Source organism: Apus apus, chromosome 4, assembly GCF_020740795.1.
Source record: "Apus apus isolate bApuApu2 chromosome 4, bApuApu2.pri.cur, whole genome shotgun sequence".
NCBI classification, from domain to species: Eukaryota; Metazoa; Chordata; class Aves; order Apodiformes; family Apodidae; genus Apus; species Apus apus.
In genome coordinates, this window is record NC_067285.1 from 34,371,597 (window position 1) to 34,392,338 (window position 20,742).

General features: G+C 45.4%; 1 protein-coding gene across 1 annotated transcript in view; it reads right to left on the bottom strand.

The window, feature by feature from the left end:
• Positions 1–20,742, bottom strand: part of SGPL1 (sphingosine-1-phosphate lyase 1) — a 32,984-nt gene that overhangs the window by 4,126 nt on the left and 8,116 nt on the right. The window contains exons 2-12 of the mRNA XM_051618054.1: positions 18,859–19,024; positions 16,902–16,969; positions 14,903–15,050; positions 13,028–13,107; positions 11,423–11,551; positions 4,512–4,600; positions 3,236–3,341; positions 2,624–2,722; positions 1,431–1,580; positions 972–1,210; positions 217–363 (exon numbers count right to left, since the gene is read on the bottom strand). Coding sequence (XP_051474014.1) covers positions 217–363; positions 972–1,210; positions 1,431–1,580; positions 2,624–2,722; positions 3,236–3,341; positions 4,512–4,600; positions 11,423–11,551; positions 13,028–13,107; positions 14,903–15,050; positions 16,902–16,969; positions 18,859–19,024 — 1,421 coding nt within the window. The remainder of the gene's footprint in view (positions 1–216; positions 364–971; positions 1,211–1,430; positions 1,581–2,623; positions 2,723–3,235; positions 3,342–4,511; positions 4,601–11,422; positions 11,552–13,027; positions 13,108–14,902; positions 15,051–16,901; positions 16,970–18,858; positions 19,025–20,742) is intronic.

Consider the following 20,742-nt stretch of genomic DNA (forward strand, 5'->3'; position numbering starts at 1 on the left):
TGCCTCATCTTCACTGCAGTGACTGCTATAGATCAGCAATTCCAAAAGTAACTCTCTGCAGAGGAGATGTCTACACACAATTGATCAGATATGCACAGCACCACACAGCAGATCAAGAGAGTTATGTGGCCTGACGACAACCACCTTGCATAGCCTGGCTACACACATTGCTCCACTGGTCTACAATGGTGGCTTCCACTGTGACCACAAACTCACCTCGATGGGAACTGTAGGACATTTAAGTTCCATCCTTTTGCAGCTAAGAAATTAGACAATCGATAAACGTCGAAAGTGTCCGAACCGATGGAGAGCACAGACACCTCAGGCTTCCCAAAAATGAAGATGCTGTCAATTTTCCTCAGCCTTGAAAAGAAAAAGGAAGGGAAGAGACTGATCAGGATTGCAGGGGTCCAACATTCTGTCCATCCGGCTGGAGCCTTAAAGGAAAAGCTACTGAAGGGAAGAGATGACAGAACATCCCTACCAAAAAAAATCATGCAACCAGCCCAGGTCATTGGCAGGAGGATTCAAGTCATTAGAGACCCTGAAGTGATCTCAGGAGTAAACAGAAAAGAGAGGCAAGGGAAGACAGAGCAGCAGGGATCAGCTTATCAGCTCACACTGCAACACAAGCACCCCAACGAGAGGGAGCATAACCCTTCTTTCATCATCCTCAGTAAGTCCTTCCAGATTCCCCCTCAGCCAGAAGAAATCCTTGAAGCCAAGTCAGCTAAATCAAGATGCCTGCACCCCTTCTCTCTCCGTGCCTCCCAGCTGCCCAGCACGGGGCAGCAACCTGAGCACAAACAAAGCATCTTCTCCCACAGCTGCCGTGTGGATCCCCACCCCCGCAAAGTAACGTGCTATAGCTTCTCCAGAGGGGATAAACAAACCAAGAAGATGCAAGAAAAACACAAGCAGTTGGGGAGAAGGAGTGCAGAATGGGGTTGAAGAGCTTGATCAAAACGTACTCTGATTCGAGGAAACGAGCTGTTTTAATGATCCTCTTCGTGGCCTCCACGTAGCCTGATTCCCCTATGTGCATCAGAGTGGCCCAGCAAGCAGCTATGATTCCACCAGGCCTGGAGCCTGCTACGGATGGGGAGGCATATATGCCCCCTTGCCAGTCGGGTGCTATAAAGAACTGGTAGCTCCTGTACTTCTTGTTGCTGTACAGCACCACTGAGGAGCCCTTGGGAGCGTAGCCATACTGCAAGGGGCACAGAAGGCATTAGAAAGCAGCAGGAGGGCCCAGGAACACGTTTCAAGCGCTCACTGCAGGCAGCCACCGAGATCCCGCTTGCCTCTACCTCACCCCCTGCCCCTCAGCACTCCCTCCACACAGCAGAGCAGAAATGGTCTGAAGACATGGGTGGCATCTGGGAATTGCTTCCCAGGAGGAAGAGCTTTCTCTTCCCCTCCTTTCTTACCTTGTGGGTATCAGCAGAAATGCTGGTCACGCCTTTTACACGGAAGTCAAAGGGACGCTTGAGAGGGAACCCGGCCTTGTCCATGAAAGTGATGAGAAAGCCACCCAAGCAGGCATCAACGTGGAGGGGGATTTTGTACTTCACTGCAAGCTGTGTTTGGACAAGAGATCCTGGTGAGCAACATGCAAGCGGGCCAAGAAAACGACGTGGTCAGAGCACCCAAACTCCAGTCACCAAAAGGTACCCTGCGTTTCACAGTTCAGTGTCTCCTGGACCTTTTCAGAGCATGGAGCTGTGGAGGACAGAAGATCTGGAAGGACTGGCTACTTGTGGGATGCACTCTCCTGCCTTCTGTGCATTTGAAGATTGCCAGCAAGAGGAAAAACATCACCACATCTTGGCAGTTTGCTATGTTTGCCAAAGAGATGCGAGACCCTGGTCTGAAAGGAGCAACAGCAATACAGTGTGAGGGCAAAAAGAAGGTCAGAGGCCCTGGCTGGGAACATACAAAACAAATTACTGGAGCACAGAGAGAAAAATCAAGAGGCATGTTTGAAAAAATAAGACCTTGGCCCTTTGACTTCTAATCCCTCCACACATGCCTCCGACTTCTGCACCAAGTCTGCTACAGCCAATAGGCTCTAAATCAAAGCCTTTTTACCAGCTGGACTATTTTGTTGTTCTTTTCTCTCAGGTATCAAAGAATGGGCCCTTCTGGCCGGTCTCACAGTGGGTGCAGAAGAGCTCTTAAGTCACACACACAACACATACCTTCAGTTATAGCAGAAGTTTGTGGTGTGGACTTGAGAATTCAGAGACAAAACACATGCCAAAGGCTGTGCTGCTTTGCCTTGCTGTGACACACTGCACATGCCAGCTTAAGTCCGAAATCCAGCCCCACACAAACAGCTTGATGACAATGCCCAAAGGTAGCTTTTTGGTATTTAAATACCACTTTCTCACAGCAGAGTGCAAAAAACCAGTCCCATGTTCCTCCTTACTTCCAGCTTATGTCCTACATACCCTGCTGGTGGTTAACACCTGATTTAAGGACAGTAATACCCGTCCAACCAGTCAGCTCCTCCCATCAGATTCACTCGGTTGGCATTTCAAAACCCTCCTCTGCTCTTCTTGTCCAGAAGGACATGCTGGTTTTATTGCTGCAGCACCCTGAAGTCCCAGGGACACCCTACCTCTGCCACCTCTTCAATTGGATCCATAATTCCGTGGGGGAACTGGGGAGCAGAACAGACCAGCATGGCTGTGTTCTTCGAGATTGCTCTCCTCATTGCCTGAAGATTTAAAGAGAGAAGATGCTCACATTCCATTTACCAAGTGCCACCCTGCCAAAAAAGATAAAAAGTGAAAACATGCAGTGTCTGGTCTTACAAAAACAACACACAAAAGCCTACAGAAAGCAAAGCAATGAGCTACAAAAGCATCAGCAGACATCAAGTGAGTCACTTAACTCATCCATTTAGAACCACTAGAACACCTTGGTTTGCCCTCAGCTGAAATCTGGGGCTACTTCTGAAATACATCAATTTTTTGATCCTAAATGAAACACACAGGACAAAGGGATGATCTATATCCCATTATTTTAAACCAAACCTTATCTGCAATGACATGCCCTTGTACTACTGCCATTTTTCCTTATTTCCAAGAAGGAATCATCCCTCTCCATCCACTAGTTACCTGGCCAGGTAGATTTCTTATCTACCTATCAGCTGTTTTCCCACAGAAAAACTCCCACAGAAAATGTTGATTTCCCCACACAGAGAGTGCTGTGCTGCCTAAAGGAATACCTGAACATCCACTTCCATAGCTTTGGTCAAGGGGATGTGAATCAGCTTCAGCCCAAAGTAGTGTGCTGCCTTGTCAAAGGCTGCGTGAGCGCTCACCGGCACCAACCTGGAAAAGCAAGGGATTGATTGCACATGTCAACACCTCTGCCTTGCCAAGAGCAGAAAAGAGGGGAAAAAAACCCCATCAATTAAACTTGTAGATATTTCTGTGGGACAGACAGGTCACAAACAGGGTGACTGCATGCTTCAAAACTAGGCAAAAATCAGGCTGAAGAAAGGAAACGGTTGGGGAAAACACTCTCCGGGACAAACGAGAGGCTGTTCTGAAGTAAAACGGTGGGACTCGGTCTTGAGCAACCCAGAAAACACCTGTTGAAGTGATTCTACTCCACTGCATGGTCTTCCAGGAAGCAGGAACCCGAGTTCCCAAAAATTCTTGGCAGAGCAGACAATATTCTATCGTCTCCAAGCAGCTCCCCTCCCCGAGGGGGGAATATGACAACGCAAAAGGGAAGGAGCAGCAGAAATACACCAAATGAAGGTAATATTTGCTGTCTCCCATCTCTAACGGGAGAAGTGGCTGAAGAGCCTTAATTAACCTTGATTTCTGAGGCATTGTCTCTTTATCAGGGTCTTTAACAGCATTGCAGACATTTGGGGGGGGGAATAAAAGAACTGCAGGAATTCAGCAAGAAGATGAACACCACAGTGTTTCATCTCTCTTTTTTGTTTTCCCCCCTATAAGCAATTAACCAGAGAAACTCTTTTGATGCACTGGCTAGAAGGAAAAAAAAAGGCACATTAGAGACAGCAAATCCTCTATTAGCAGTGTCATGATTAGCACAGTTCCTCATTTCAGCTCCAACTTTAGTCCCAGGGTTTCCAGGCTAAGCCCTCTTTGATCTGAATAAATCAAACCCTTTAAACACTTCAAAAGGGGTTGACAATCTCTACACCAGAGGAGTCCAAAGTGGAAATGAGCAGGGTCTGCCCAGAGCAGCATAAAGGTATGGCCAAAATACACCTGCATGGAACAGCTACCACAGCCCACCAGGTAAATTCATGCCCCCCAGGTTAAGTTCATGCCCCCCAGGCTGCTTAGGGGTTCCTGTGCTTTTGCACCACTTATTTCAAGGCAGGTTTCTCCCCTTCAGACACAGTTGAATGAGGTGGTGGTCACTGAGCTATGAAATGAAGGAATGTTGGGGTTTAGCAGCCACTCAGAAGAAGTTCCATGAACTTCCAAACCAAAGCCAGCAGTGGAGTTATTGCTCACATTTCTGGTTGTTTGATGCCTCTCTCGTAAGCCAGGTCCCTGTATGCCTTGCAGGCCATCAGAATGCTCTCAGTCCCCCCAGAAGTCATCTGTTGTGAAGAAAACAGACAGACAAGAAAAACAACTGCTTACACAAATGTTGCAGAAGAGAAAAGCCAAAAAAAAAAAAATCAAGGCGTGGGGGTGGGGGGTGGCACAGCCCAGGGATAATTCAGAGGCAAGAGAAGCTTGCAGAGGAGCAGCTCTGGCTTTCAAGGGCAGCAGAAGCCACCAAAGAGCTCAAGGTGGCCTTGTGACATGTAGCTTCAAAGCACACATTGAAATAAATTTGACTCCTCTGCTTAAAGGGAAAGGGAGAAAGAGGAAAACAACAGAATCCAACTGAAAAGCCTGACAAGAGGGGGATCACTAGGTGGCAAACCCAGCTGCACCTTGTGAAATCACTAGTACAGACTTAGCTCTTGATTGTCCAAGGATTGCTTGTCTGGATTAGAGATTAATTATGCCACGTATACAGAAATAACCAAGTTGATTCTGCATTAGGTTAACTGAAGTCCAGCAGGGTTTATTAGGTCTGGAGCAGTGCCATGCTGAGGCAGGGAGCCAGTTCAGGGTTGGCACTGCTCCTGAGCCACAAACCCTTCCCAGAACCTGCAGCACTGCAAAGCACAGAGCTGCCTCCCACCTCCTCCCTGCAGAGGCCAGTCTAGGTCTGGGTCAACACCAGGCTAGGGCTGGTAAATCCTCAAGTACCCAAGACATTTTAGACCAGGAGGAATTTCTGCATTACACTCCCCAGTAAATCCCTCAGTATCCACAACCCTGTGCTGCTCCTTCACCCTGACCACAGGAGAACAAGGGGGCTGGCATCAGGAGGTGGAAGAGAGGAAGGTTACATGCACGAGCTTTTCAATCATGTTTACTGTTGCATACCAGAACTCAAGAGCTGTTGCAAATAAGCAGATGAAACTCCTTACAGGAAGAAATTCCTCAAGTGGGAGGACTGTCTCTTGTCAGCCAGCCTTTACGAGCTCTGATAGGCAGGGGACAGAAAAGTATGCAGGCACAAAGCTTCCAAAGTAAAATTATAACCTAGCAAAATGTGAAGCTGGCTTTTCAAGCAGCCTGCAGGACTGGCTGCTGTGCTGGGTGAGGATGGGGATACCTGGGACAGGCACACAAGAAGGGCAGATGAAAGACAGGAATTAAAAGCTACTTAGAACTCTTACGGAGAACTGATACTGATCCCCAGATCTGCTGAACCAACTGCAACTTCCCCTTTTAACCTCTTTCCAGAAAAAAAAAAACACCCACAAACATAAAAAGGATGTAATCACATTTGCATGCCTTATGATATCTGCCAGTCTGCATTCTCCTGTGTTTTTTCCCAGCTGACACTGCTGCAAACCCCCAAAATGCAAAGAAGTGTGACTGTGTGACAATGACTAAACTTGAAGCACAGAGATAAGGAACCAAGTTCACAGGCACATAAACCAGCTTGCCACATTTGTTCCTAACATGATCCAAGCTAGCAGCAGCTGCCACCACAGTCAGTGTGGAAGTCACTGTCACACCACAGACAATTTCTGCTTTTTTGGTAGTTTAGAAGCAACAGCTGTCACAGATAAGCTCTAACAGAGCCTCACACTGGATAAAGAAATCACTGCAGGAGCACAGTGTCCTAAGCACTCTGTGGGCTGTGTCATTCAGTTCTCAATCTTATGAAAATATCTGTGAAGCTGTCAGCTATTACCTTTGGGGAAAAAAAAAAAAAACACCACACCAAAACAGCCTGTATATATAATGAGTGCCTTCCTACTGCCAGGTGGGAGAAGAGGGATGGGATTATAGCATACTTGTGACACTGCTTGCAACACTGCTTCTAATATTGCAATGCTTGTGAAAACTTTCCTAGGCATGAGTCGAGGATTCATGTTATTGAACACCAGACACTGTGTCACCAGGCCTGCTCCTTGAGGAGGAAGCAGTGCCCACCTCCACTCTCATCTGGATAATCTGCTCCTCAAAGAAGGGGACAGCACCAAAATCTTGCCCTTACACACGGCAAACCTTTCTTAATTCAAAATCTGCCTTAGCACCTGGGTGGAAATGCTGAGCCACACACAGTTTTGGAGAGGTGAGAGTCAACACTTTCCAGCAGTTGGTCACATGCAGGAGAAGGAACACCATTCCAAGTTGGAATGCTCCTCCAGCAAGACTGGTGGATATCCAGGCAGCTGGAAATCCACCAAAAAAAGCTGCATTTCAGCTTCCTAAATTGGTCCAGAGCCAGCAGCCTGGTACCTCCACAAGTCTCCACCACCGAGACGTGCCAGAGCAGCTCAATCTACACAATCCCCTTTAACATGGCACAGCTACCACAGCAAACACCCTTTTGGTCCAGGCCGTTTATACCTGCAGAGGGAGTCTGCCCAGGGAACAGGAGCTTTTGTCAGCATAGCTATCAACAGCAAACTCGTTCTGCTACAGCCAGGGCTTGAATCACTGTCACGGGATCCACCTTCCCCACCACCCGCGGCGGGTGGGCAGCCAGCCAACATGCAGTGATTCAGCAGCCACCAATGGCTCACACTCCTATGATTTTTTTTTTTTTTTCCCCCCTTTCTAAATGAAAGTCCACAGGCTCAAGAGATGCCACAAGGAAAAGGGGCTGGAAACAGGCTTTGTTTGAAGCAGCTTTGCAACCCTGCCCTATCTTTAAAAGCCAGGCAAAGCGGGTGGGAAAAGGCAAACAAACGGAATTCTTTTTCTGCTGGTGATTTATTATTACCCAAACAGGAGGGGAGAGGAGAAAGCACAGGGAAAAAACATCCCTCCTGCTTTCTAAACTGGATATAACCCTTTTGTTGCACCCTCCCTCAAAATCCCAGCACTCTGGAACCTCTACATTAAAAGAGCAATAAGAGGTATGGTCCCTATGCTGGGATTTCTTTGGCGTGTCACTGTCAAACTATCAGACATAAAAAAACAATTTGGCCCGTGGTCTCTGAAGTTTTTTGCTTGCATTTTCAACCTTAGGAAACACATCTATTCAGACCCTGGAGACAAAGCTGACCAGAAGTTTCACTGAGCTGAGCTACCCCCATGAATAAGAAAGCAAACTCCAATTTATTTCTAAGGAAGCCCTAGAGTAAAAATACACCACAACCCACTGCATGGTCATAACATAGTGGCAGACTCACATAAAAGCTCTGTAAACCTACAGGTTGTAAATTCCACTAGTTGTCTCTCTCAAGGTGACCTGCTCATGGCCACAGATAAAATCTGACAGATCTGCAAGTGTTTGAGCCCACCCCCAAGACACAACACTCCCATTTCATCGTTCAAGTTCTATTTCAAAGGTGCGGCCAGCTCTAACACCAAGTTTGGGAGGCCCAGGATTTGGGGGGGGAAGAGACAAGCCAGCTTCTAGAGGAGGCTCATCTGCTGATTTTGCCTCTCCTTAGCTACAGAGTTAAGTGCAAAGAAGAATTCATAGAGATTGACATCAAATACAAACACGCACACACACACACCCCCCCTACACTTTTCCTTCCCCTGTACTTCAAAGGTGCCCTTTCTTTTTAAAGTTCAAAAAGCTACTGGGGAAAAAAAATAAGAAAATCATTGAAGCTTGCATAAAAGTGGTGATTTCTCCCTAAATTAGAAGGGAAAGCCACAATGCCAGCACTGCAAAACAAAGCACCTTGAACAGGAACATATGCACACATCAGACAAGAACAAACTCTCCCCATTCCTCCTCTATGTGCTGAGCTTAATTAGTCCTTCTAAATCATTGCAAAAATTTGATTGCAATCTCCTGGGAGCCAAAAAAAGAGAGAAATCACCAATTCCTGTCTCTTTGCTCCTGCATAACACGATTAAAAGTAAGAACAAAAGCAGTAATTAGTGAGGAATTGGAAGCATCCATCCGCTGCTGAAAATGATTACTTTTTTAAAGTGCTTCAAAACCTGGGACATCTCTTGGTGCAATTCTAGGCAAATGCATGCCTGCACACACCCCCCTCAAGGGCATTGTTAGTAGGTTTATGCCCATGTTTAACTAAAGAGAATTACAGCTCCCTTGTCTCAAATAAAGGCAACTTTGGTAAATAACGCAAACTGCTCGTCTGATTTAACGTTCAGCAATCTAAAAGGGCACCAAAAACCTTCTAAGAGGAAGCAAGGGACTGTTCTCCAGAGATCCTGCTTAGAAAGGTGTCCACATGACAAAGGGCAGGACCACAGAGGGATCCCCAAGGTTGCTGGAAGCCTTGGGAATAGCACCAGTGTGTCACTGTTCCCAGTGAGTAGGAGCCCCATAAAGCAAAGCTCTGCAAGGTGAAAACAGAGCACAAAGGAAGTGAAATTGCTTCACTGGGAAGCAAGGAAACTTTTAGGGGTTTTTGACATGTAGCATGGCCTCAGATGCACTCCTCAGAAACACCAGAAGGCTCTATCTGCCTGCAGGGACCATCAACAAAATTGGACAAGCAGTCCCAGCTACTTAAATCAGGTTAATAAACCTAATGGACAAGGACCTGGCACTAAGACACACTGCTTCTCAGAAATGGCAGTGATGAAAGTAATGAAAGAAAAACCAAAACAAACCCATTTTTTTAGTTTTCAACACTGGAAAGACAAATCAAGCAAACCAGAAACCTTCTCAGTAGAAGAAGCCAGCAACACCTTCTGCACTGATCAATTTAAAGATAACCCACAGCACTGCAGCCTCCCTGGCTCAGCCATGTCTCTCTGCTTTACAGCCCCCCCAGTGACTGATGTGTAACTGCAGCAGTTGGAGTGACCAGCTGCAGCAGACAGACAGCAGAGCCCTCAGTTTGAAACAATGCTCTTTTGAAATGGCTTTGGAACTGCCCAAGCCTCCAGAAATCATTCTGAGCTGTCAGGTGTGTTTTGGGGAGAAGCAAATAAGAGACGTCTTTGAGCCCATCTACTTAGAGAACATGTGCCCTCCATATAGTCACCCACATTGTTCCATCAGTGACCAGCAACTCTGGACACTCTGAAGAGTCAGGAAGAGCAACTTGGGAGGAGGGCAACAAGTCCACTTGAGAGACTCGTTTGGACAAGATAATTACAGGGATGCAATTAATCTTCTACTTCCGGCCAATCAACTTTTCAACCCTCCCTCTCACCCTGCAAATGTGACTGTTCAACCAGCTGGAAAAACTCCAAGGCAGGTTGGACACTTCCCCCCTCTGCTCTGCTTGGATTTCAGCTGTGGCTTTGCAGCACAGTCCTCAGAAAGGAAGAAAAAAAGGGGCAGAGGGAAAAGCAAGATTCCCCAGAAAGCACCTGTGCAGGTTTCACCTTGGCCATGGTCACTGTCTGATTGTTTTGGAGCAGCAGATTGTTTTGTTTTTTACCAGCTCTGAACCCCTCCTCTTAGGCAATCCTACTTTTACATTTCAGTGAGAGCACACGGGGCCAAGGTTGACACTTTTACAACACCAGCTTTATGCAACATAGCCTGAGTAGATGCCTTGCAGGCTTCAGCAAGCAAAGTTCTCCACGCAGATGATAAGTGCTGACTGCTCTATCAGTTGACATCTCAACTGTTGATAAGAGATGAGTTTCACCAGCTTTAAACTCAGCCTCTTCCCCACTCCAGGGATAAGCTCAGCAGTGCTTGCAGCACTGCAAAACAGGAAGATGAGATGAGGTGAAATGCTTTTTAAAAGCAGAGGGCACGTTCCTTCTCTGAACTTGAAGGTGACACAAGAGGATACAGTCAAGTCAGAGGGTGCAACCTCCCACTATCAAAAAGCAACCGTATCTTCAACTCCTAGACACTGCACAGTCAAGTTTCACCCTCAATCCAGCTGGAGTTTGGTCCCAACTACACTTACTATAAGGCTACTCCAGTACCTTCACACAACAAAGCCTTCAACTCTCAGGTTAAGCCAGCCAAGGCTAGGCCACCTCATAACCTCTTGTGACAACACTGCCTGATCTTCAGCCACTGCTGCCCTTCTCCCTCACCACACACACAAGACAGCAACCCCCTCACTTTCAGCCTCAGAAAAATCCCATCTGGATTCATCTCACAAATGGCACTACTTCCTCACAAGTTTTTAAGTAGCCTGTTTGTATCACAGGAGATAAGCCCTCACTGTCCCATGCATCATGTAAGCAGGGAAAGAATTTAGCCTAAAAATTCAGGATCCTTACCAAAAAGGTAAAGCAAGAGAAAGGAGGATAAAAAGAATCACTTGTTCTTGTAACAATTCACCACCCAAGTTCACAGCTTTTGCTATTTGACCTATTTTGAAATCATCAGTTTAAGGACACACACCTGACTCTTGCTAGACACTCTAAAGGCTCTAAAAACTGGTTTCCACCCTAGCACACTAGAAGGCCACAAAGCCTGGAAAGACATCTTTCCAGCTGGAAAAGGACAATACATGCCATGCCTGCTTGGTCATCAATACTTCAAGCCATTTGCTGGTGCCCAGCCAGGCAGCCAGCTGGCCTTGTCCCCAGTCCCAGCATTCTGGCAGGCTCACAGATTTCCAGTTCAGAGACGAAAAGTGAAGGGAGCTAATCCAAGTGACACTGCTCTGCTCACCATCTCCCACTGACAACCAGCCAGGCCATACTAAAATGGCTCTCCTTTCCAACTGCCATCAAAAGCCTGGATCACTTCAGAATGTGAAAAAAAGCTGAAGTAAATGGTCTTATCTAAAGAACTCCCAGAGTTAAAGTGCCTCTCATTAAAGCTTCACCAAGGAGAGCAATTAGCAACTGTCTTCTATACAGCTGTGTTGGCATGGCATACAGCAGAACGAGGTCAGCAGAAGGGCTGAGCAGAAGGTGTATTCATGCTCAAATCAAAGTCAGAAATATCCAAAATGTTAATGGGAGGCTTGAAGAAAGGCTATACTTACAGCACCACAAGAGTTGGGCCCCCCATGGAAGAGCGTACAGGCGATCCTCACTACTTCTGCTTCCATCTTCCTCAATCCAGGGAATATATCTGGATGGAGAGGATTGCTCCAAGCAAACTCTTCATACACCTTCAGAAAACAAAGCCAGCAAGTTAGCCTGGCAAACCAAGCACTGAATTCTCAATGCAGATGTGGGAAATCACCATACACACCATGCAGGCAAACCACCTGCATTTAGCCACAGAGGACGCTGCAGATCTCCCTGGACTTCACTCCTGCTCCAAGTAAATATCACAAGCTGGGAAGCTATGGTTGATTGGGAAACTCAAACTAGTTTTTCTAGGACATTCTGGCCTCTGGAGTGATTCTGTAGCATTGCAATATTTCATTTTGTAAAGACAGGTTGAGTTGTTTAGCTATTTTTAAAACAAGAACACATTGTGCGGCCTATGATTGCTTGACGGAAAGGAGGCCAAAAAAACCTCACTTTGCAGAACTAGTTTTCAAGTTTACTATTAAAGGGGAATTCTGAAGCAGCTAGAAAAGCACAACAGCCCACCCACGTGGCCACAAAAGTGGCCTTGGAAGCCAGGATTTCGTGCTCATTCTGCAACTGCAGGCTCATAGGATAAGGCTGGAACCGGCCAGTTCCCACCTCCTGCAGTCAGGATCAAAAAGCAACTGCAGGGACATTAAAAGAAATTACAGCAGAAAAACCAAGGAATGATCAGCACAGAGGGAATGTTTCCACAAAAACCAATCCAAGCTGAGGCACCTCTTAGAAAGGCTGCTCTGAGCTTTATGTTCCCCCAGAAGTAGCAAAGAAGGTATCAAGGAGCAGAAGGAAAACAGCAATAGCAACCACCAAACAGAGGTTGTTACAGCTGTTACAAAAGCTTTTCCCAGGAGCAAGGTTAGACTTCCCTTTTTAGCAAAAACAACCACCCAACCCTCTTGAAGTAGATATATCTGAAAACAGACCTTGGGGCTGTTTAGATTACTTTCCAACCTTCTCAAAGGGAAAAGTTCCTGAGTAGCTAAACAGACCTAACAAAGACACCACTGAAGCATGCCAATGCTCCATTGTTCTAAGATTTGGACTGCCAAAAAACATTTTACAAACTTCTTTGTTGCTTAAACCAAGAGAATTTGGTTTTTCTCAGTGAAGCTGTTGAAGTCCAAAGTGTCACAGCCTCCCAGCAACAGGACAGGCAAGGATGCTTTCACTCCAACCAAAGGCACATGTGTCAGGGGGGCTTGCTGAAGCTGATCTGTGGCAATTTGATGCCTCTGCCACTCTCTGAATTAGAAAGTCAGCAGCAGCTTCCAGTCCATGGCTTCTTACTTTCTTACTCAAAGCAACATCTTACCTGATTGAATCCTAGTTATCTCTCTTTTCCCAGGATCAGCCACTTAGCCAGATTTACACTTGCCAAATGTTTTTTGCTAATCATTCCCCCTTGGCTCCGTTTTCACTAGTTGGGCAGCTTCAGATCTTCCCTGTTTATTTTGAAAGATGCTGGAACAGTGTTGAGGGGTTTCTGGTCACCCTGAGGATGCTAAGGATGTCAGCAAAGAGGCAAAGTTAGACTGCTTGCATTGTACCTTCACTAGCAGGTGGGTGAGTTTCTCTTCACCACTGTACACGGTCCCGGAGACTTTCCCATCCTGCCAACGCACGTCTCCTGGAAGAGAAAGAACAACACACTGCTTGCAAACCCAGCCATGAAGGACACAGAGAAGCCCTCCCACCAGTTCTGCTGATGAGGCTTCAGCTTTTGAGGTTTCACTGATGAGGACCAAGCATGGGTTTTGTGCCACAGAGATAGCTGGGTGCAACACAAAGCCTCTGGGGTCGTGTATCCCGTGAACTTTGCAAGTAAATGATGACTAAGGAGTCAGCACATCCACAACATCGAGCTGCAGCAAGCAGTTACATTAATGTGTGATCCACTTAATCCCCACCCAATCTCCCCAAACTGCTGTCCAACCAACTGGACTTGAAAGTGGCTGAAGTTGAAGGCACTTTCAAAGAGCACCCATCACCGTTGTGAGGTGAGGAGAGGTGGAAAGGCTGAGTTGGTAGTGCTCAAACCTAACGTGCCAGGTACCTCAGCTACATTTCACCTACAACAATCTGATTCTGAAGGTTTAACAAATTTCAATCAACTGCCCAACGTGATGGAGACCTCATACAGGCCATCCAGTGTCTGAAGGGGCTACAGAAAAGGCTACAAGGGAGGGACTTTTAACCAGGGCTTGTAGCAAGAGAACAAGGGGTAGTGGATTAAAACTGGAAGAGGGGGATTTAAGTTAAGACAGGAGGAAGAAATTCTTTGCTGTGAGGGTTCCAGGGAAGTTATGGGTGCCTGATCCCTGGAAGTGTTGAAGGGCAGGCTGGATGGGGCTTGGAGCAACCTGAGCTGGTGGGAGGTGTCCCTGCCCATGCCGAGGGGGTGGAACTAGGTGATTTTTAAGGCCTCTTCCAACCCAAACCATTCTGGGATTCTATGATAATGGTACTTAACCAAGGAATGTTTCCCTCCAAAACCCCAGCTGTGTATTTCCACTTGCTTGGTTATGTGCTCCTTGCCCTGTTTGCCTCCTTCATAAAACTTGAGGGCATCAGCTTCACAAGCATATATATGGTGAACATAATCACAGTCCAACCCTCATTTCCAAGCCAGTTTCAAAGAGGAAGTACATAAGCAGAAAAGCAGGAAGCTGTTGCAGGATACTCAACTACAAAACTTGCATTGCTGAATTTGGAGTAGCTGCACTGTTCTAGCAGAAAATTCAAGGCATTTCTCAAATTTGGGATAGGAGCAGGACAGTCACATCATCTCCTCTGGACAGCAAGTCACCCAAGCTTGCTCATTACAAGTAACAGGTCCAGGAATCAGGGTGGAGATATTTACATCAGTGAGGCAACTGAGTTTCAGACACTGCTTATACAGACTTAAGCCAGGAGAAGACCATCGTGACTTCCTTCCTTAAGTGACATTTTCACGATGCAAATCACTATGGCTTTGATTAAGAGAGTCAGTCTTGGAAACTCCCTAAATATCCTGCTTGAAAGTTGGGGGTTTTTATGATGAGCATTCCCTGGGTTTTCACAGAAACACATTCCTGGTAAAGGCTGAACATCAGGACGCCTGCTCAGAAATGTAATCAAAAATGCATCCGATTAATTTCCATGATTTATAATTTGAATAAATTCAAATATTTTTCTTCAGCTCTCCCATCACCCCCATCTTCAACTCTTGGGGAATGGAATGTAGATACCCAGTATTAGAAGTAATGAAAACTGACCTTAGTCACTTCCAGAAGGAAAACAGACAAAAATTTGCAAGCAAAGAACAACAGGGAAGAAATATTTGACATAAGCAGGAGTCATTAGATCTCACTGAAGAGAAGAAGACTAATGTAAGGTCTGTGAAACAGACCCACCTCTGCTGCAGCACAGACTCACATTCATACCTTTGGAGCTGTACTCTTTCATCTTCTCCAGCACTTCAGGCTGGCTCATGCCTTGTTCCGGCAGCACTTTGATATAATCCTTTTCATCTTTCAGGAAGGATAAACTGGAAGTGACATCATTCCTGGCTTCATCAATCTTCTTCTGAATCTAAAAAGAAAGGAAAAATCCCATCACCAATGGTGTATTATTTACAGCTGTTGGGTGCACACAAGACTGAAGTCACTAGTTACATCCTTGCTATCCAGCAGGATATAGGAAGAGAGCAGAGCAGAGTTGACAGCCACACAGTTCAGCTCTTCCTTCCTACCAACCTCTCCTTCCAAAAACAAGCTGCCTAGAACAGTGAACTGGTCTCCAAGCCATACAGGGAATTGCCTATGGGAATGTCAGCTGGCACAGCCAAGAACTGTGTCAGGTAACCACTAGGGATGATCAGAGAGTGGCACCTGGACCACTGCTTGGCTGCCTTCCCTGTAACAGAGTATGTTCCTCACTGGGTACTGACAAGCTGTGGGAGCTTCCAGCCCCTTCCTCAAGGTTTGAGAAAACCAAGCTCCAGGCCAAAATGTTGCATTTTTCTCCACCAAACCTTTTGAAGTCACCATTTTTAGTCTTCAGATGCATTCTATCTTGTACCTTCTCCCCTCTGCCATCATCCAGACTGTTTAGAAACTCATGAAAATAGAAACAATAAAGCAGTCTCCCCTACAGGCACAGTTAGGAGATTTCTCTCCTCCCACCCACACCTGACACTCAGGAGGTCCAGGCTTCTCACAGCACATTCCAAAGTAGAGAGTCTTCTTCCAAGCAACACAGGTGTTGGGATATAATCAGCTTTCCAGACTTTTGGACATTGGAATGCCTCAAAGCCAAGGCCTCTTGTAAGCAACTGATAAGTGATCAGGTATCAGCCTACCAAGGTGCAGAAACTGTACAAAGATAGGACACAGCAGGAGTCCTCTGGCACAGGAGAGTTTAGCAGCTCTAGCTCCAAGAAGCTAAGTCTGGACAAAACAGGGGTTGTATACAAGGGGCCTTGAAGGTGTTCTCTTCCAACAGGCAGACAACAAGTACAAGCAGAAGAGAACAAGTCTTTAACTGATCTCAAAGGCTACTCGAGTCAGAAGGTTGAGACTTGGGACACTTGACATAAAGGAGGATGCCAGTCCCCTCCAGAGGGCTGGGGAGAAACTTGAGAACTGCTTCCCTGTCCACAGCAAAAGGAAAAAAGTTCCTCTTTGCTGTTTTCACTTGATAGAATTGCCCCAAATCAATGTGTAAATCTGCCAACACATCAAGGAGAAAGAAGGGCAATCACCACGTGTGATACCACCTAGGTAAAATACATTTATTTTTATTATTTTACCACTAGGTAAGATAAACCAAGCTGGGCAATTCTTCATCATTATCACCATGCTAAAACATGCTGACATCTGTAGTTTCAAGCTTTTATGCAGAAAAGAAACCAAGTCTCCAAAACACTAAAGCTTGTTCCATTTTAATGATTACACAAAGTTCTGATATCATTGTGCTCTGCAATGCTAACAGGTATCTGAGCTCTAAGCTAATCATGGCCAGTCATCTGATTAAAAATATTATCTGTGTTGCACAATGAACACCTGGTTATATCACACTGGCTCAAGAACAAGACATTGTTTCAGAAGAACAACTCAAGCTTAATCCTATCTCCTTCTTCCATTAAAAAAAAAAGTCTTAAAATTTGACAATGAGGAAACATTACTGGAATATTCTCTAACTCCACTTACTGATTCTTGGTTAAAAAAATGTTAAAAAAAAAAAGATGGCACCCACATTTTATGAGAGTGACATAAAGACAAGATAGAAATTGTACTTTTCATTACACCAGGCAGCAGCAAACCTTCCAGACCTAGCTCCTTGGATCACTGTGTGCAAAGATGCACAGAACTGTAAGGTCCCAGAGAGAGGCCTGAAAGCAGGGCCTGGGATAATATTAAATCAAGTTGTTCAAATACTTACCAGAGCCCCAATAAATGGCATTTTTCTCAGGAGCTTAAAGAAGTGTTTTTTACTTCGGGATGCTAAACCTGAAAGACAAAAGGCAGAAATTTAACTTAGTGTGACTCAAGAAACAAAGGGAGGGACTCAGAGCACACTTCTGACACAGCCCATGGTACAGGCTCACTACTGAAGGAACAGAGGGGCCAAGGGGACATGGGGAGACAGATGAGTGTATCCAAGAGCAAGGTTCAGAAATGGTCCAGGCTACAGAAACATTTAGCAGCAGAACAGGAACCACCTATGGGAATCAATAATTCAACTCCTTTTCTTACTTATGTGGGACTTTGCACCCACATAGGCAATTTTACAAAGAAGGACTCTAGGATTTGCTGAAGGCCAAGCCTCCAGCAAAAAAAAGGGAATGCTCCTTGAAATAATTCTTTTCCATCTTCACACTGGAATACTACTCTAAGGTGAACACAGTCAGCAAGGTGAAACAGGCTCCCAGATCAAAGGAGGCAAGAGCAGTTCAACCCCAGCATGACCAGGGTTCAACTGGTGTCTGCCCATCTCACACAGGAAACATGTGAGGAAACTCAGGAAGGGGATGGGCAGAGGGAAGAGCAGAAATTCCACCCCAGTCCAAACACTGACGTGAGGGAAGCCACTGATGACAAACACTGAAAAACTCCTGGGGTAGCTCTCAAGGCAGGAATGAAAGCAGGATGACACAGATGCTTTATAGCCACCAAAAATGCCTTTGGAATCCTGTAGGCATTTTGATGGAGCACCAGCACTTCCACCAAGAACTAACTAAACCAACTTGAAAAATCAACCATTTTAGGACTTGGCAATTTTATCTACATTTTCCCCACCACTTCGTATTTACTCTGAAGGACAGTAATAGTTATCTGGCACTTTCTGTAGCAAATACTCATTATCACTCTTGACAATAACATTTCTGCTGCACATTTCAGTGTGTACACTGTTTTCATCAATAACTTCCAGAGTGAGAGAAGAAAGCAAACTCCTGAAAAATTCGGGCAGTCTAATCAGATCTTTTAACAGTTAGTCAATACTTTTTAAAAAAACACTGTGCAACAAGACACATACTAGCCAAGAAGCTAAAATAGCCCTGTACTGACCAGTTTCATATCACTTTATCCCTTCCATACATGTTCCCACTCTTCAGCTATTCCCATCTTTCAAAAGAAAAAAAGGCTGACTTGGGAAAAGAGGCACAGAAGTAAAGGTCAAGTTGAAAATTCAGCTTTTTGTAATGAACTGCCACTGGGGTGTAACCCTAAGGCCTGTGGGAACTGCAAAGCACAGTGTTCTCCTCTGATGGCAAGGTAGTTATCTCTGACCTTCACACAGCCAGAGAAAACTGCAGGTTCATCAACAAAAGGTCTCACTGAAGAGCTGTCAGTATAAACTGCTCAAAACAGGAAGATGCTCCGGTAATAAAATCCACACAACATTACCACAAGCAATTAGCTTCAACATCCTGAGGATGAAACATGCCTCTAGCACTCAATCAAAACCTCTTCTCTTCCCCCAACAGGAAGGGAGACAATCAAGAGCAAGAGTTACCCTGACACTGGTCACCAGTGACTAAGTTCACATGGATCCATCCCAAAGATAAAATTCCCCAGGTTTTGAGCAAGAGGAGAGCATTGGGACAAGTTAATGGTTTAGCCAAAAGCAAAAAAGGAGATGAGAGGAAGGGAAGGAGATGCAGGTACATTCCAGGCTGACCTACACACCCTCTGAAGGAATGGAGGTGTTTCATTGATCAGACAGGCCTTGATCTTAATTTGGAAGAGGGTTTTGTCAATACTAGTTGACAGCAGGCAGCCTGTTTTAATGAGTGTTTGGCTTTGTGCTGTCCTCCTTCCCTCCACTACTTAGGAACAACTCCTTCCCCTCTCCCTTCCCCCCAAAGACAAGAAAATCCCCCATTTCAAACACTTACTCTCAGACTGGAAGAGGAAGCCATGCAGCCACACACTTAGAAGTGTAGAAGAAAATGTCAGCCCAATCAGTTGCCAGGGCTCAAGTCCGTGGCACTGGGCATTCACAAAGCTTGTTGCTGTCTCCCAGTACATCTGAAGGATGTCCTTGTAGGGAAGGATGGCATCCTGCACAAAAGAAAATGAGACTGACATTGAGAGAACTTCAAATGCAGGCAAATAGGGCATCAAAAAGTCTGTGTCTATTGTCTATGAAAAAGGTGTTTCACAGTACACAGAGCCCATGCTTTCCTTAGGAGATAATTGTCATTTATTCCTAGTCAAGAGCTACCAATAAATAGGCACCTTGGAGAGATTTCAAATATTCAGAGAGAAGAGCCAAGGGCAGATGAGCAAGATGTACAAGCTTCACAGTCTCAAGACTCATCACCAAAACTCAGCATTGCCCCAGAGAAGCAACTGTGTTAACTTCAAGACTTTTCCCAATGACTTATTAGGCAGTGAGTGAAGCCTGAACCACAATACATCCATCAGAGGAGCCACCATTCACCAGGTACCACCAAAAGAGGTATATGAAGTACCCAGGGCTGGATGTTTTTTTTTTAGAAGATCTAAATATTCAGCAACTCCTTAAGTTTTAGATCTAATTAGTGCTCTCCACACAAAGGGAGGACAAAAGAGACAAACATTGCTGCTGCCAAAAAAAAAAAAAACACACCACCAAAAACCAGAAAAATGTGACACAATCACAATGTCCAACTAGTTATTACTGCCAAGACAGAACCCAGGGACCTCATCAGTATCTTCAAAGCACAGTGTCTTCAAGAGTCTCAGAAGAGCAAAGTGGGTAAAATGAATGTACAGAAGAGAAAAAGGCTACTTGCTCCCAAAACAAGAGTCCTTGGTACAATTCTCTGAAAAAAAAGGTTTCTACAGATAAGGAGAACCCAGGTAACCACACCTTGTGTGGAGCTATGACCAAAAAGAAGCTTGTGGGTGGGATGCTGCATGTTACAGACAAAGCTTGTGCATTTCACTTCACCTTACATCTCCCTTATGAGGAAAGGCTGAGAGAGCTGAGTCTCTTTAGTTTGGAGAAAAGGAGACTGAGGGGTGACCTCATCAATGTTTACAAATACGTAAAGGGTGAGTGTCAAGAAGATGGAGTTAAGCTTTTTTCAGTGATGTCCAGTGATAGGACAAGGAGTAATGGATACAAATTGGAGCATAGGAGGTTTAAGGTGAATATCAGAAATTTTTTTTTTACTGTGAGTGACGGAGCCCTGGGACAGGCTGCCCAGAGAGGCTGTGGAGTCTTCTTCTCTGGAGACATTCAAACCCACCTGGACACATTCCTGTGTGATGTGCTCTAGGTGACCCTGCTCTGGCAGGGGGGTTGGACTAGATGATCTTTCGAGGTCCCTTCCAACCCCTAGGATTCTATGATTCTATGATTCTTTTTTAAATCTCCTTCAGCCATTCTGAGGGCACACTTCCCATTCCTTCTCCCCTTCTCACCTACCACCAGGCCTAGTTTTCCCCAGTTTTGCTGGAGAATTTTCTGGGAGGATCTTCAGCACTTCAAAGCTTCAAGACAAAGCACATGGGGGGCCTTTCAAAACATTAATAAAGCCTGGAAGGAATATAACCTTGATACCTATGCTGTTGTACTGTTGGTGGGTTTAGAGTGGCTTGCAAAGATGGATGGAAATAAACCACTACATTAAAAGCTGCTAAAACTTCCCTTCTCAGCATCCTTTACAGATCTCACTTCTGGGTGAGAAGCATGTAATATTTACTTTTTTTTGGTCACACTTAGGGGTAATGTGGCATTTCAGTGCAACTGGAGAGGCTACAAACAGGTTGAGAAAAAAAAATATTAAAAG